General features: G+C 41.1%; 1 protein-coding gene across 1 annotated transcript in view; it reads left to right on the top strand.

The window, feature by feature from the left end:
* The window catches only part of vat1l (vesicle amine transport 1-like), a 46,067-nt gene extending 29,011 nt beyond the window's left edge, over positions 1–17,056 (top strand). Inside the window, exons 8-9 of the mRNA XM_072660705.1 lie at positions 8,762–8,845; positions 14,144–17,056. Of these exons, the coding sequence (XP_072516806.1) occupies positions 8,762–8,845; positions 14,144–14,242 (183 nt within the window). The 3' untranslated portion in view covers positions 14,243–17,056. The remainder of the gene's footprint in view (positions 1–8,761; positions 8,846–14,143) is intronic.
* Positions 17,057–17,282: the final 226 nt, after the last annotated feature.

Genomic DNA, 17,282 nt, shown 5'->3' with positions numbered 1-17,282 from the left:
CCCTGTTTATGCAGGCTGTGTGTTTTTCACAAATCCTTCAGTCATGGGAATATAAATTTATTTTAAATACAAATTTATTGACAATAATAATAAATACAGCTGATAAAGGACAGGAAAGTTGACGGTTTGGTCCCCAGGACCAGCGAAAAGTCAGGGCATGGGGAGAAAGGGAACAGCAACAGAGAAGCAAGATCTAGAGGACCATGAAAGCTGTCGGATAGGCCTGCTTCTATGCCGACCAGAAAAACTGAGCAAACCCTCATATGACAGCAAGTTACACGGTACTACTGTTGGTATAATGATCTGCTTAAAAAGGGCATCAGCCTTTTTACCTGCGACCTCATCACATGGAGGTGGACCTGTTGCTGCTTTGGGGTTGTGTGGCAGTCATTGGAAAATATCGACCCCCTGGACCAGCAGGACGTAGGGGCAGAGGAAGTGGCTCTCTGTGTGCCCACTTTTCTAGTGTACTAGTCTCTGTTGCACTGCTCTGCAAAGTAAAGCAAATTATCTCTATGAAAGCTTTGCTCAATATCTAGTTATCATGGTTTGTCTTTGGCCTGGTGCAGTATTCTGTAGGCCAGACTGTGTGGAGATTTCTTTGGAGGCTGAGTTGCATGCCTGGGGCCTGGTCCTCATTGGTGCGAGTGTGTGGGAAGACTATTTCAGAGTATGTAGGGTGAGACAGCACTGACCCTTCACTCAACCATGAGCAAAACTGGTCTCATCACTGCACAGTATTGCTTTTTCTTTACTGATTATGATTAGAAATGTAGTTTCACATAGTAGCTGTAATTGATATGTACAGAACAGTTGCTGTTGTTGATCTTAACCCGGTGTGAAAAACCAGTGTCTTTCTGTTTATCATGCTTAGAGGGCTCACAGGCCAGTTGGACGGACAGCTGTGGCTTCTGATCCACCAACGTCCCCTTCCGTAATCAAGGGTATTAACCAGGAGGTTGTTTTTCATTTGCTGCAGTAACTGCCTCTACACTTTTAGAAGGGCTTTACACCAGATTTTGGAACATTGCTATGAGGATTTGGGTGCATTCATCCCGAAGAGCATTGGTGAGGTCAGCTACTGATGTTGGATGATTAGTTCTGGATCACAAAGAGAGCGCAAAGTTCCACTGCTCGAAAAACTTAGTGCTGGAAGGCTTTAGACCCCTTTAGTCATTGCTTGGCATTGGGTACGGTGACCTTAGGCTCATGTGCCTCTGATTCAGAGCATGCCATTCTGTTGGCAGTGATTATCTATGGAGATTTAACAAGGTGTGAGTGCAGCTGATGGTCTGTGTCTGTGGCACTTTACAAAGTACTTTATAACTGAACAAAAATAATAGTAATGGTGGCATGTGTAAAGGGTTGGACACTCTCACACTCTTTCACTCTCCCATTAGTCCTTAATTTACTCCTTGCAACCGAATTAGGCAGCTCAAAAACTTGATTTATTATCCATTTTCTCCCCAATTTGGAACACCAATTACCCAAACCATACATATTCTATCCCTATCACATGCAATTCTTCCGACACTGGTAGGGTGAAGATCGTCACACGCCTCCTCAGACATGGCAAATGGCAGTGCAATTTACAGAGCCTGAATAGAGCAAGGCCAATTGTGCTCTTTCTGGGCCCCAGCTGCAGATGGCTAGCAGCATACCTGGGATTTGAACAATGCTCTCGTCACAGTGACTTTGCCATATTTCGCTGGACCAGTCAGGGCCCTCATTTTTTAAGTCTTTAAAACTTTATTCAGCTGGCTGAAGAGATGAAAATAAAGCCAACTAATGGCTACAAAAGCAGGGAAAGGCTATAAAAAGATCACGTCCAGTTCTCAATGTCCACTGTCTTTAAGAAAGGACAGTTAAGGGGAATTGTGGAAGTCAGTGCAAGACCTAGAGGACCTTTATATATAGACCTGCTCCTAAGTCAAAGCAAATTCCCATATGGCAGGAAAGGACCTGCATGAAGTTCTACTGTGCAGCTTTGCTTGATCTTCTGTATTTCTATATTTTATTCATTTTATATGTGAAAAAAAAAGAAAAAAGGTTTGTCGCTTTTCATATATAAAACAGACAGGAATGTGCATGGCTGCACATTCTCAGCTACTAACACAGTAGAGGTCTCATGCCATCTTTCCCATTACTGCATATTTAGTGGGATTCGCCCTACTTTGACACACTGATTGCCTCAAGTCTGAAACAGTGCATTTGAATAGAAGGCACACAATGGTGTACATTCAGTTTTGTTTAGAGTTAATTAGGTAGTGATACGCAGCCACAACCACTCGCTGTTCTTCACGATCTTGGCAATAAGAGGGTCCTGTCTGTCCATAGTGGTTACAGAGTGGTCAAAGTTTGGTTCATGTATAAGTAGTGGTTGGACTTGATCTGGATAATAAACTTGCCTAATGCATGAGCTGTCTGTGCTGCTCTCGGTGGCTTTTGAAAAGACTCGAAGCCCAAATCTACTTTAATGAGAGATTAGCAACTGAAGAGATCCGTGCTGAAGAGGTTGTGCTTCAGAATACTGCCAGACTGGTGACTTCTTTTTAACATTCCTCGGGTATTTTACATGTTTTTCTTTAGGGTTTACTCATGTTTGTGTGGGTTTACGCAGCACACTATTGTAATCAAGCTCTCTTTATCACTTAGAAACGAGAAAAACAAGGTAAGCCTGGTTTGGCCGGACTGCTATTTGCTGCATGAAATCGTCTATGTGGTTTTTACAATGGGGAGTTAGAGGCCCAAATCTCTCTTTAGAAAAAGGTTGTGTGGCATAAAATGACTCTAGCCTTGCCCTCAGAGCCTTCAGAATCTCATATTTACTAGTTTTTAGATGTGAAGGGCTCAGGACATGAACATGGCTTGTGACTAACAGCGCAGCAGTGATGCAGGGCGAGGCTGGCAGGCGATGCGGTTTCAATGCTACCACGGCGATAGCAATGTTTTAGTGATGCTGGGCAAGGCCAGGGACTGGCACAGTAGCGATGCTAATGCTGTGATAACGATGCGAATGCTGCCATAGCGATGCTAATTCTGCAATAGCAATGCTAATGCTCCAGTAATGATGCTGGCGAGCTGGCAGTCATTGCAGTACCGATGCTTAAGCCACAATAGTGATGCTAGCACCACGATAGCAATACTGGGCCAAAGTGGCCTTAACATTGCATTAGCGATGGGTGAGTGTGTGTGATTTTTGTGCCTGGCCCTGTTTACGTCCCTGACCCTGACCAGATGCTCCAGCACTCAGATGGAGAGAATGGTACATTTGAGAACTTCAGCAAAGTTTGCACCCTAAATCAAGCCTGTTCATTTCTTTTGTGAAAGTAATAATCTGTGCATCCATCCATCCATCTACATTTTTACAAAGCAAGACATGTTTCTTATGATATGGGCTATTGATGTCTACCACAGCATTTCTCCATTAGCCGCTTCCATCATCTGTATTACATACATGAACACACTCGCTAACATTAAGTTTATATTTCATACATTTTTGCAGTGAGCTCATGTTGCAGCAGCCACTGCATTGGCGTTTCGAATAAATGTTTTGAGTGCATTTTTCATGGCTGATTACGAAGTCAAATGCCATATTCCTAATGAAAAACTATTATGCATAAGCGTGTTTCGTTTAAAAATGAATATTTGAAAGATATGAACACATAAACACAGATGATTCATCCAAGCCATAAGAGCTACTGAGTGATCCACAGCCCCTTTCAGTGCCACTACAAAAGCGTTCAATCTGATTCCATTACTCATTTTCAAAGAGCTTTGAGAAAAGCTCTATGAGAAAGAGAGCTGACACAAAAAAAAGGCAGGTTTTCCATTGCAAATGAGGTGAGGTGAGGCTGTTCTATGGGCAGTATTGCAAATTCTTCATTTCCAGCTTATCCAGTATGTCCAGAATATCTCCAGCAAGTGCGCTTATATATGAGAAGCACCTTGTGTCCTGATTTACAGTATGTACATGAGTGCAAAAACGCATCATATTAAACTTTGGTCACGAAGAATGATTCAGATTCATACGATGAGTCACAAATCTGAAAATCAGCCTCTCAGACGCCTAGAGCAAATATGACTCAGTGTTTTTTTCTTTCTTTCTTAACCCTTAGAAGTTGCGGTTAATAATGGTTTTCCACTTTCAGTTGATGCCAAATATTTAATATTTAATTAGGATTTGGGTTTAATTAAAAATTTTATTTTTTAATAAATAAAAACATGTATTATGTTTTTCACATTTCAACTAAATTGGAAGATTCTTTTCATTCAGCATTCAAATAGAATGTAAAGGCCATTGATTGTGAAAACCCAATACACGTTTAAATATGTAATTGCATATAGTAATATTGAATAGTCCAGCATTATACATCATGTCACTACTATGAACAGTGTCATACGGTCACTAAATACATTTTATTGTACAGTAACAAACAAAAAAAAAAACACCTAAACACTGTACATGAGTGCCATGCTGCTACACACCCCTCCACACGTTACTTTATGAGCAGCTCTCATTGACGCTTTCTGCTGCTACACTTAATGCCCAAATATTTACGGACAACCTTACTTTTAGTTGCACCCATTGCTGACACACATGCTGCTTGTGTAGTCCCTGTAGAGAAATATTGCCAATAGAATAGGACTCTCTGGAGCAGATAGACATGAACCTATTAACACCATACTTAAGACCTAATACCATGGGCTAAAGGGCTATAAAGCCCCCCAGCACTGAGCTGTGGAACAGCAGAACTGTGTTCTCTGGAATGGTGGTTGGTGCTCCGTCCATTACTGTTGAAATGAGTTGGGAATGAGGTAAATTCACTAATGTTATTGTTGCTGAATGCAATCAAATTTAAATCTAGTGGGAAGCCTTCTTCCCTGGACAGAAGAGACCGTTACTTCAACAAAAGCAGGATAGACTTCTTGATTTCGGAAGAAAAATGACTGAGCAGCTGTCCCAATACTTTAGTCCATATAATGTGTTTTTGCCACTCTCAGGACCCTCCTGTTTTTGTATATTTAGTGCGCCCCTGCTGTAGAGTAATTACCTGAGCCTTAAAAATGAGAAATGACATTGAAACCTGTTGAAGGGTCAGCGCTGTGTCTCTGTGGATAAGGAGTACTGGAGCAGTGTTGTCACGAAGAGCTTTCTCTCTTATGCGTTTTATTGCTCTTCATTCTTCTGGGGCTGCTGCAGCAGACTCATTCAGAGGCAATCAAACCCCCTCCACATATTTGTAGTACCTCTGAGATGAGGCTGAAGTTGAGCCGGGGGAGCTGGAGAAATGGCTGTTGGTGGTTTATGAGGCAAATGTTACTCTAAAGGCATGCTGATCAGCAGTGGATAGACTCTGATGGAGCTCATGTTGATGTTTTTCTGGTGGTGAGAAGCATAAGACCCAGTTGCTGCACACTGTAAGAAAACATTGGATAAAAAACAAATACTGTACTGTACAGAAGATTTTATGAAAATGTATTCAGTACTTGAATGGAAAATCCTGGTACTGCACAGGTACATTTTTGCCCCTGAAGATAAGAACAATGTACCAATGTACCCTCAAAGGTACAGTGTGGTCCTGACCTGGACCAATAGAGTACATTTTTACCTTAAGGCATTTAGCTTCCCATGAGAACAGTGCAAATTTGTACATTTTATAACCTAAGTAGAAAATTACGTTAAAGGCAAACTGAAAAAAATGCAAATGAATAATGATACAATTATATTTCCTGATTAAATGTACTAAAGATGTACCCTAAAAGGATGCAAGGTAAATTGAAACGGAGAGGTTTTTGCAGTTTATTTCAATATACTGCTGCTGTTTAATAAAAAACATGTATCAGTTTTTGTCCGTTGTTAGTTTTCTCCAACAGTTGAACGCTGTAGCTGCTCTGTACCATGTGTCAATAATTCTAGACCATATAGACCAATAGAAATGCTCTAAATTACTTGAATTAAACATCTTATTTTACATTAACTTCCATGTACAGTTAAAATGTTTGCCTTCTCCTGTAAAGTCACCATTTTGGAGATTATTTTTCATAAAATTAACAAAAGGGGAAGAGCAATTGGTTATGCTTGTTATGAGCCCATTAAAATACATTTTCAAGAATTCTGCATGCAGAAGTAGTGAGGAGGCAAATCTCACTTGCATGTGCGCGTTACATGAATCATCTGACAGTCAGAATGTCCGAGTTCCGAGTAGGAAATTTCACCTGGAACGCCCCCTCAAGTTTCTTACTCGGAAAGTCAGGAGAGGGTCAACAACCCCAAGTTCAAAATCCAGGATGTTCACACTGTACAGCAGCACTAGTAAAAGCAACAGTATTATACAGATTATTAGCTCTGCTATCTGTCTGTGTCTCAATACATCAGTCGTACAGTCATAAGGCTGTTCAACTTCTATCTGTGGACGTGCTTCCATGGTGTTTGGATGCACAAAATGTTATTAATTGGTATCACCAACTGCGCTAACCTGGGTCAATGCTAACAATTCTAACCTGGGACATAAAAAGTGGGACATGTTGGTTAGATTCGCCACACAACACTGGTTTGTCTCTGAAGTCTTTAGCTAACTGTTATTTTAAAATGTTAAAATAGTGTACAGTTATCGGAACATTTAACTGGACCGTGGGGTCAACTCGGGTGTACCGTTATTCCCAGCTCCGACATCCAACTTCCAAGGTAAATGGAACGCAGCAGAAGTAGCTATTTTGTTCACACATTTTCTGGGGAACTGCATTGCATTGTGCTGATATTACTGATATTGCAGCAGGTATTAGCAGTGGTTTGTTGACTTACACATCGAGAAATCAGATGTCCTGATCACTATATGCCTCAGAATCAGTCTCAGCTAAAGATGCCAACCCCAGTATAGAATGCATTTCCTTGGTCAAAGGACCTTGTTATGACAGCCCTTTACTGACCCGGCCTCTCAAGGACGCCTTAACGGTGCGAGACGTTTTCACTTCCACCAGTGGAATCGGCAGAAACGACTGTGGCCTCTCCCAGGTCTTATATCAGGTTTTATTACTTTCAATAAAAGGAAGAAGCCCCACCAGCTCACTGCACACTGATCTTTAAAGCCCTCGCATCCAGTCAGATGTTTAAAGTCGCATATGGTGATCAAGACAAGACAAGAGTTTACCTGACTAACCTTTTGTGTTTCAGAAGGTCATCTTCAAGATAACGAGATGAGCTACCTTGCCATGTTTGATTAATGGCTGGAAATTGATTCCTGAAAAATCTGAATGAGTGAAATTATGAAGAAGCAATCACACTGCTGGTTCTGTCTTAAAGGAATAGATCAGCCAATAGTCAAATGAATATGCAGATGAACATGCAGTCATTCAGCTAAAACACGGCTTGTATGTAAGTTTTGCTTCTTTAGTTTGGAACAAGACATGAGATGTGAGGCTAAGGTTGCTAACAAACACTGGACTCAGACTCAGTCACCAATCTCATATCTGTCAATATATGCCCAAATATGTCTCTCAGCTACTTTGCACAGATGAGCTTGAGGTTGTCTAAATCATCACACACTTTGACACATCACACACTTTAACTAATTTGTATTAAGTTGTTAAACAATCTCAAAAAGACTCGTTTATATGTTTTTTGCTATTATGAAGATTAAAACAGCAGCAGTCTTGAACTTGAAGCCTTAATTATGTCATTGTTTTATGGCATTTTTTTCCACAGTAGATAACTGTAGATCTGTCATACAGTGTCAGAAACCACATGACCATGTCTTTTTCAACCTGTTTCTCCCAATTTGGTACTACTCAATTAACCTGTCCGTAGCCCCCCCCGGCACTAGCAATGCTAGAAGTCTCCTCCGATACATGTGAATTAGAGGTGCTACAAATGGTTCTTTGAGAGATACCATAGAGGAACCACTTTTTGGTCCATAAAGAACCATGTCTTACAGAGATGGTGTGTGTGTGTGTGAAGAACCTTTTAAAGCTTTAAATAAGTCGATGTAGGTTGAGTGTGAAGGTTCTTCGCACTCGCATCTCTTTTACAGAAATGGTCCTGCTATGGCATCACTCAGAGAATCCATTGTAAGACTTTGGGAATTTTACACATGAAAACTGTGCCTGCGTCTCCACGAACATAAAGCAGTCGAGCGTGTTCTGCTCCTGCCGCAGCTTGCTGTCAGATACGGTCTCGCACAAGTGTCTGAGGCTGGAGTCATTCTGACCTCATACCTCCAGTCTGGGCTAAGAGCAGCAGTCAGGCCAAATTTGTATTGTCTGTGGCTGTGAAAAGTGCGCTGTGTGTGAAAGGCAGTGCTTCGGAGAGTGATTTAGCACGTCTCTGTCAGTGCACTCATTATTTTCCATCAAACGTGGCGTGATGGTTCTTCGTGTTCTTCAGCAGTATTTGTTGTCTTTCCTCAGCCACAAAAGCATGTTCACCTTGATCACACTTTTCATGCAGCTGTGACTAAAAATGTTCAGCTTGATTTGGCAATTATGTTGTTTTTGAGAGACATCTTGACTGACAGGCCAGTTTAAATAAAAAAAAAAATCTGCAATAATTAAAAAAAAACATGTGCATTTCCTTTATGCTGAACTTTACTGCCACCTTCTGTGGACTTTGTAGAACTGCAGAATGCAAAAGTCCAGTCATGTCTTGATTATGGGAGCACAGAAAACAATGAAGATGTTTACTGCATGACAAAAATATAAGCATATTTTAAGACACAGGGATAGATTAGATGCAGAGATATGTGCATCTGCTTTTTTATTTTAGGTGAAGGAGGCCATGCAGAGAATCCATGACCGAGGCAACATAGGAAAGTTGATTCTGGATGTGGAAAAGTCTCCCACTCCTTTGGTGAGTAAGTCACTGGTCCTGTATTTGAGCTTTGAGCATCAACTGTTGACGTCCAAAATATTCAAAATTACATCAAAATGTATTTGTCATCTCTGGAGCTGCTGCTTTTAACACTTTTGCATGTCTATTTTTAACCGCCGAACCATGGAACCAGAAAATACTGTACCAGAAGAGTAAAAAAAACAACAACTGGCTAAGAGCAAACCATAAGGGAGCACTTAGCACACCTGTTTACAGAGCACCAAAAAAAGAAAAAGCTTTGTGACAGTGATCGGAGAATCACAGGATAGCGTTTCCATGGTGACCTGACAGTATGATGCTGAGGGAATTTGCAGAAATAGTGGTTTTATGGAAGCATCCTTCCAGGACATCTACTACAGTTCTCTGCCCCAATACTAATTAAGATTGTGTACTAGAGGAACAGCCAAACCAAAATGAAATAGCAGTGTAAAAATGGTTCATTAGTTCCACCTCAAAAACAAAATATTCATGCATTAGTAAGCAATTGAACTAGATTTATTCAAGTGAAATAATTACTTTGAATGAAGCGATGTTTCAAGGCTTAAGTTGCTCAAAGTAACTTTTAGGTTTTCTCTTCCCAGATGAAAATGTAATTGCTGAAATGTTGATCTTTGACATTACATTTGGAGCTCAGTTTTGTCACAGATGTTTCTCCTAAAATTGCTTAGGAGAAACAGCATTAGACAAAATGAAACATGAGACTTGAGTCTTGATTTAATCTCTTTTCTTTAATTTAATCTCATTTTTTACCCAATTTTCCGCCTCCGTTTTGTAGATAGCCAATTTCCCAAGCCACTCATTAGTACTCTCCCCTTAGCACTAGCAGTGCTCCCAACACTAGGAGGGTAAGTACTTAACACATGTCTCCTCCCATACATGCAAAGCCAGTCACCATCCTCTTTTGAACTGCCACCGATGCGGCATCACATGGCAGTGGACGCGCTTAGAGAAAAGCGCCGGGTCCCCAGCTCCACTACACACTAGCTACAAGACGCCTGTGCCAGCCAACATCGCTTTCAGAGTGACGGGGCAAGAGAGCACCACCTACTGACTGTAGAGACACTACACTGGACAGTTACTCCAACAAAATACCCTTTTAATACCCTTGATTTCAGAAGAAACAATATTTTTGTATTGTATTGTAATTCACAGCATCAGAGCTGAGAAGGCTCTTTGTCCTAAATGAGAAAGAGTTGAGCTCATATTTTGGGACCCCTCTTTTTAGTGCATAGTGTTATTATTTTGGCAGATCTGAGCATATTCTGAGACTATTGAGATCTGTACTAAAACCCATGAGGAGACATGAGATCCTTATATTAGGGAACACACATGAGCAGCAGGAGACTTATACTAAAGTCTCTCTCTCCATTTGATCTCTTTGTTGTCGAGGAGAAATTACATTAAGGATATTTTTCACTCCTCTGGATTTTTTACAGTAGGGCTGTTGGAAGGTAACATGGGAGTAAAAATATGTGGAGAGAAAGCTTGTGAGCTGGATAAACAAGTGGAGAAGACACAAACACCCATGAATTGAAGGTTAGGTAGCTGATGATTTAATGTTTGCTATGATACAGTCAATATTTATGTTACTAAATACGGCAGAGCAAGTTCCTGAGGGAGAAGAACTCATTGGACAGTGCAAATGGAAAATAAATACTAAAACAAAAGCAAGCTATGCTGTGCCATGGATTTTCAAGCTATGGTTATCAAGGAAAACAAATGAACCTCCTACACTAACACAAAAAATATATATTTTACACTTACCTAGTGTGTATTAGGCTTGGCTAGTATAACAGTAATAGCATATGGATACCGCAGTATTTACAAATGTTGACAGAATCTCAAAATGAAGACAGTATTTCAAAATTGTGACGTGACTGATGTGTCAAATTTCTGTGTCTATCTAGTACATGGCTAAATAGGCTTATTGCCCCATGTGCAATTTAAGAGAGCCACAGGGTGAGGGCTATGTGGGTGCTCACTAATTGGTAATGCCACACTCTGAAAACAGGTGGAAAAAATCTAAGCCCACTATGGTTGCAAGTTTAGCCATGCTGAGTTCGACTCTGCTCTGGTCGACTCTGCTCTCAGACATGAGGCTTAAGCTGAAACATGATCTGTTCTGTTGATGTTGAGCCTGCTTGCTAACTTCTTTAAACCTAGAAAAGATGTGTCCAAACACAGCAGACAGTCCAAAACACTCCTAAGACCATTCACTTGACTTGTGCTCTCAGACATTAGGCCTTTTCCTCTAAACGTGTGTGATTTGTGCTTCAGGTAGCTGGAACATGGTCTGTTCTGTTGATGTTAAGCCTGCTTGCTAACTTATCTAAGCCTAGATCGGATGTGTCCAAGCACAGCAGAACTGGCCTCTATTTCCGCCTTTCTGTTCCTCCTAACACTAGTTGCTCGACTTCCCGCTCAGACACAAGGTTAACGCTTGTGTCAGTAGCTCAGCAGTCATAAAAACAACAGCTGCACTTGGAATTCGTTGGATTGACTAATGGGAAAGTCCAAGGAGCTCAGTGCAGACCTGAGAAGGATGATTGTATATTTACTGAGGTATCAGAGGTATGTTTGGAGGAGTAAAGGTAAAGCATTCGACCCTAAGAACACTGTACCAACTGTTAAGCATGATGGTGGTAGCATCATGCTCTGGGGTTCTTTTTCTTCTAGTAGAACTAGTACAATGCACAAAGTGGACGAAATAATAAAGAAGGAGAAGTGCTTCAGAATGCATTATAGTCATCAGCTAGACGGTTGAAACACACAACTGTTGGACACAGTTGGGTTTTGCAACAGGACAGTGACCCCAAATGCACATAAAGGGTGGATAAAGCAGACTTTTGGAATGACAGTCATTAGACTTCCAATGTCATTGGAATGACATGTCATTAGACTGACAGAAGATAGCATTGCCACCCTCGTAGGTCGTGTGCTTTGTTGTATGGTGTGCTGTTCCAGCAGCTTTCATAATCACAACTCATATATCCTTCCTGGAAAGACAGAGGGAGACAGGACAACACAGTAGCATGGAGATATACAAGGAAGCTGGCATTTCCCCTTACCTTAAATGTAGCCAGTCAGCCAGAAGCCACAATTGACATCTAGCTAGCCTGTAAACTAAAGCTCCTAGCCCACAGATTAGCATTGTGCAAACTGCATGCCCAAGTTATCACACATCCCAAACCTAGGTTTGTTAGTAAGTAAGTTGTTAGTCTCACATAGTCCAAATAAAAACTAAATAAAAAATAAAAAAGGCTTTGCTCGTTAATAGTGTGGAAGTTTCCATTACTAGTTGGTAACATTAGCTGGATAGCTACAAACCAAACCTTTAGAAAAAAGATACGTAAAAGATTTGTTAACTGATTAATGACATTTGGGGTAACAGAAAAGTTGAAAAAATTAGATTTTTTTCTGAACTGTTGCCTTAAGAGACAGGTTACCATAGTCTCAGATGCAATTCAGAGTTGAGGCTGAACTCGGTGGCCTGTTCTTATTATGTGAAGAGAATTGTAAGTTCCAAAAAAAAGGAACATCACAGAGCAAACCAAGGCCACTCAGCTTAGCCTTCACAGCTCCAGAGTTACTCTTTATAACTCAACATGGTTTGAGGCAAGTTTGTGATCACACAGATCAGCCATAACATTAGTACTCATAATGTGCCACAGCACAGCAGGTCTGACCTGTCAAGGCATGGACTCCACAAGTCCAAGACCTCTGAGGGTGTCCTGTGGTATCTGGCATCAAAATGTTAGCATCCTATCCCAAGATGTTATCCTGTAAGTGGTGGGACCTCCATGGATTGCATTGATGAGCCTTAGATGCCCCTGTCGGTTCACTGGTTGTCCACACATACTTAATACCTAAGTACACAGCATACCCTCAACCGGAAACACCCGTCCACCTAGATGACCACTAGGAGTGCTAGTCCATATCTGTGCATACAGACCTGATCTCCATGCTTTTAGACTGTGAGAGGAAACCAGGAAACCCAAGGCCCCACTGTTAAGAGGAAAATGTGCTAACCACCAATCCACTGTGCCTCCAGAACACCCCATAAGACCTGCCTGATGTTTTGGAGAGTTTGGAAAACCTGTGAAAAAGTGGCTCAGATCCTTACATTTGCCTATTTTTCTGTTTCCAACCCATGAAATTTCACATTCACAAGAACTGACTATTCACTTGCTGCCTAATACTGTATAGTCACCCTCTGATAGATGCTACTGCAGATGAAGATAATCAATGTTTTTCACATCCCATGTCAGTGGTGCTACCGTTATGGCTGACCGGTGTAATCTTGCAGTCTGCACAGTGCTATTTGGTAGGGAAGGGTTCATTAAATAGCTATTAGCACTGAAGTTACCTGAAAGGGAAGAAATTAGCATGTATGGACCTCTAAAATACAGCTGCCATTCATGGGATTAAGCCATGTAGAACAATGAGTATACATCACAGTTAGCTGAGTCAAAATGTGCAAAATTGATGTCAGTTATTAGTAAAGAATGGATAAAAATGTCTTTATTAAGCCATCGTTCGCAGCTCAAATGGCATTTTTAGCAAAAGAAAGATATGCTTTACTATATTACATATTCATATTCATTTAACGAAATATTCATATTTAAATAACTGCTGGTGGTAAAACAGCCCTTTTTAATATAGTGTACACTGGGCTGCCAACTCATGCATTGTCTGTGAGACTCAACGCAATTAGCGCTTATCTCACACTCATGCCACACTTGTCATTTCTCACACATTTCTAATTGACCCCTTGCTCCCCTCCAAAACAGCCTCTGGAAGAATTTGACCTCATTGATTCAATGCGTGTGTCGACGTGTGTGTGTGTTGCGTCAGCTGTTGGCTTATGTTCCCATAGAAAGCAGGATGTCAGTCAGTTTGTTACCGTATTCAAATCTGACCCAAAGCTGTGGTAGAATTTGTAAAACGAGCCTCATGGGGGAGCTGAGTAAAAACCTTTAACCAACTTGAAAACATGCTGAGAGTCCAAAACTGGTTCTTCTAATCTATGGCAGTTTTCATTTTGTGAGTTGTCATTGTGAGTTCTTTATAGAACCACTGCCTTTACCAAACCTTTAAAGAACACCTTTTGAGTGCAATGTTAAAAAGAATCCTTTAGTAGAGTAGAAAATACAAAAAATAGACCTTTCATTAAGAGGTCATTATGTGTCCAGCTGTACCTTCTCAAAGGGATGCGAAGCTTGTTCTCAATTTGTGTAAAGTAAACGCAATAACGAGTACGCCTGCTGTGTGCCCCAGATGGCCAGTGACAGCACGGAGACCAGTGAGGCAGGTGAGGAAGAGGAGGAGCACGAGGGGGACAACGACAACAAGGAGCGAATGCCCTTCATCCAGTAGGCCTTCCTGCCTCAGTCCAGGCATGGACGCTCACCGTGGAACAAGAGACTGTCACTGGACCAGGGCTGTCCACGTGACCCCATGCTGTTGTGAAGTGTGTGAATGTGTGTCCGTCGTCCGTCTGACCTGTGCTGTGTTTGAAAGTCGAAAAAAAAAAAACACTTCTTGCCAGTTGTCTGACTCAAGTGCCATACCTAGCGCAGTATTAAAATGTTAGTGTTTTGTTCATGTTTTTTTTTTCTTTCAGAAGTATCATTTGAGGGTTTATGGTCTTGGATGTTCTATGATGGGAATCTTCTGAGATGGACAGGGCAACAGTATGTTCGTTAGTTGTTACGTTGTTGTGTTAGCAAGGAAAGAAAGGCAGAAACTGCATACAGTAGTGTGTATACGTAGATGTTCAGGAAATAGACAGGGTTAGACCTTCAGACAGGGTTATTAGCTGGTACTGGGCACGCTATTCCAGTGGCCACACATTATTCAGTTTCAGAATAGCCAGTCTCTGGCTCTTGAGCTCTTTGGTCTGCCGTAGTTAATTAACAGCTCTGTCTTCTTCTGTGTTCCTTCAAAGAGAGATTTTTGTCTTTGTCTTTGGCATGCAGCAAGTAGTACCAGGAGCACAGAAAAGGCCCTTATCTTTCCATTTTGTATGTATTTAATAATTGATGCAAGGTATTGCGGTAAACATTGTTGAGCCGGCATTATTAAAGCCGATTCCGAACAGATTCAAAACCTGGGGAAGCGCAACAGAACCGACTTTCAGAGTCAAGCTGACGATTTTTTGCTTTCTGTGATTCTGAACGTGTGATGGGAGTATTACGTTTTTCTTGCAGGACCTGTGTTGAGTTACTGCCAGTATGTCATGTACATTATGTACGTACATTTCGTAGGTCTATAATCACTGATTATATTCCATCTGGTGTTCTTCCATGTCCATCAGTAGAAAGGGACCACTATAGGACCACCTTTGACCAGATATGAATTGGTTTGTGGACCATTGCTGACACAGCAGTGATATCTCCGTGGTACTGGTGCAAATATTTCAGTGTGGCTGAGCTTTTTTTTTTTTTTACACACCCAGAGTCACTACTGGACAGCTGTTGAGGTGTCCGGCTACTAAAAATATCCAGCCACTTAATTCAACATCATTGAACAGGTCAACAGGCCGGAACACTAACTGCCAGTTCTGTCACTTTTCAGATATCCACATTTGCTAGAAATAGGGCCATCCTACCCAATCCAGCGAGAGTGAGTCTAATTATTCTCTCCCGGCCACAAATGAACTCGGACTGAACTCATTGTCTGCTGTTGATAAGGCCAACATTTAGACAGTTGTGCCACTTGGGAGTGTCCATACTCTACCCGTTTAAACCGTTTTTTTGTTATATAATCGCAAACATGCACATTCATTGGTTCGCTAATGCTAATTTGCATTAGTGCTTCAGTGAGATTTTTGTGTTATGTTAGCACAAAGCTAATGCTGCTTACCTTGCCTTACCTTATGGTACTGTTTTAGTACCATAGCAGTTTGAATACTATAGCAGTTCTAGTTTTCTAAAAATGATACTATGATGTTTTGTGAGCCGATACAGGAAGAGCAGACATTGCTGAATAAGCTTAGCAATGCTGATGTCTCTGATAGACTCATACCAGCACCATACACACTAACACACCAGTGCCATGCAGGGTCTAATGGTGGTCCTTGTCCATTAATGGATGTGGTAGAGGGTGGTTGAAAGGCTGTGCAGCACAGATTGTAACTGTGCCTACAGATGGTAGCTGTGTACCTGCAAAGTGCATTTCTAAGGTTAAAACGAACAGTGAGTAAACTAGTCTTTGGGTGTTCATCCTATCTACACTTACCCGTAATCAATAGAACCTGGGTCAGAATTTTAATAATGATCAAACTAATGTTGGGATTTCACCAAACACCAATCAAAAACATGGGTAGAGCTTGAATTGCATTGCATTATCAACAGTAGATGCTAGATCTTTTAATGAAACTACTGCAGAACAAGGTCTCAGGCATCAGGTAGTAAACACCTGGTTCCCATCACCACCTGTATGAAGAATTCTGGCTCTGTTGGTTTCTAGAACAATGCATTTCACAGCAGTACACTCTGAATGACTTTGCCTTCATTTAAACTGTTTAATTAAGGAGAATTGAGGAATTTCCCCTTTCAATGCAAACACGACTGCTCCACATTGCACAAACAGGCCCTTTTCTCGCATTCTCCTGTGCCCGTACTGCAGCCTCTTTTACTATGCTGTTCCTTGTCTGATAATACAAGGTTATGTCTTATGTGGTTGAAGGATAGACATGAGTACTGAGCTCTATTACTGCTTACTACTTTCACTAGTACATGCTGATACTGGGCTGTCTCTTCTTTGGCCTCGCTGTTGATGTTCTTATGGTGACTTTGATGTGTCAGTAGGACATTTAAAACTAACATGGGAGAGAAAGTTTGCTCACAGAGTTCACTGACATGCCAAACAGTAATGTGCACTTTCCTCTTTCCGTGTGACATTTTGGAAGTGGAATATCTGGAATATATAAATTCACACAATCTGCATCTAAAAGGATCTTCTTTTTTTAATTCCTATGATCTGGTGTGCCGATGATCCTAATGTGTGCGGAAGGTCATCAACTTGCCTTAAAAAGAAAAACACCACATGCTCAGTCCAACATCAGTGTGTCAAACATCATGGGCAGAGAAGTGCGTATTGTTTAGGTGTAGTAGCCGGTGATTAGCGCTTTTGCTATGTTGTGTGTAGAAATTCAGTTCAATTACATGAATAAATAGATCTGCAGAGCATCGTTGTGGCGTGTGCTGTTTTTGTTATCGGGTCGGATTAATGTGATGTGTATCCACAGGCCAAAATATCATTTTATGGACCTCTTATCTGATCGTTCTCAATGCTGAGAAAAAATGACATTTGATTGAAGCCATGATTGAGAAGTTGTAAAACTGGAATTGATTTTTCTTCCCCTCTTCAATGCGTCCAATGGCTGTGCTGAGAGATGACAGCACCATCTGTT

Source organism: Salminus brasiliensis, chromosome 17 (assembly GCF_030463535.1).
Source record: "Salminus brasiliensis chromosome 17, fSalBra1.hap2, whole genome shotgun sequence".
Classification (NCBI taxonomy): domain Eukaryota; kingdom Metazoa; phylum Chordata; class Actinopteri; order Characiformes; family Bryconidae; genus Salminus; species Salminus brasiliensis.
The sequence above is the reverse complement of the archived record's forward strand: the minus strand, read 5'-3'. Positions and strand labels throughout refer to the sequence as shown.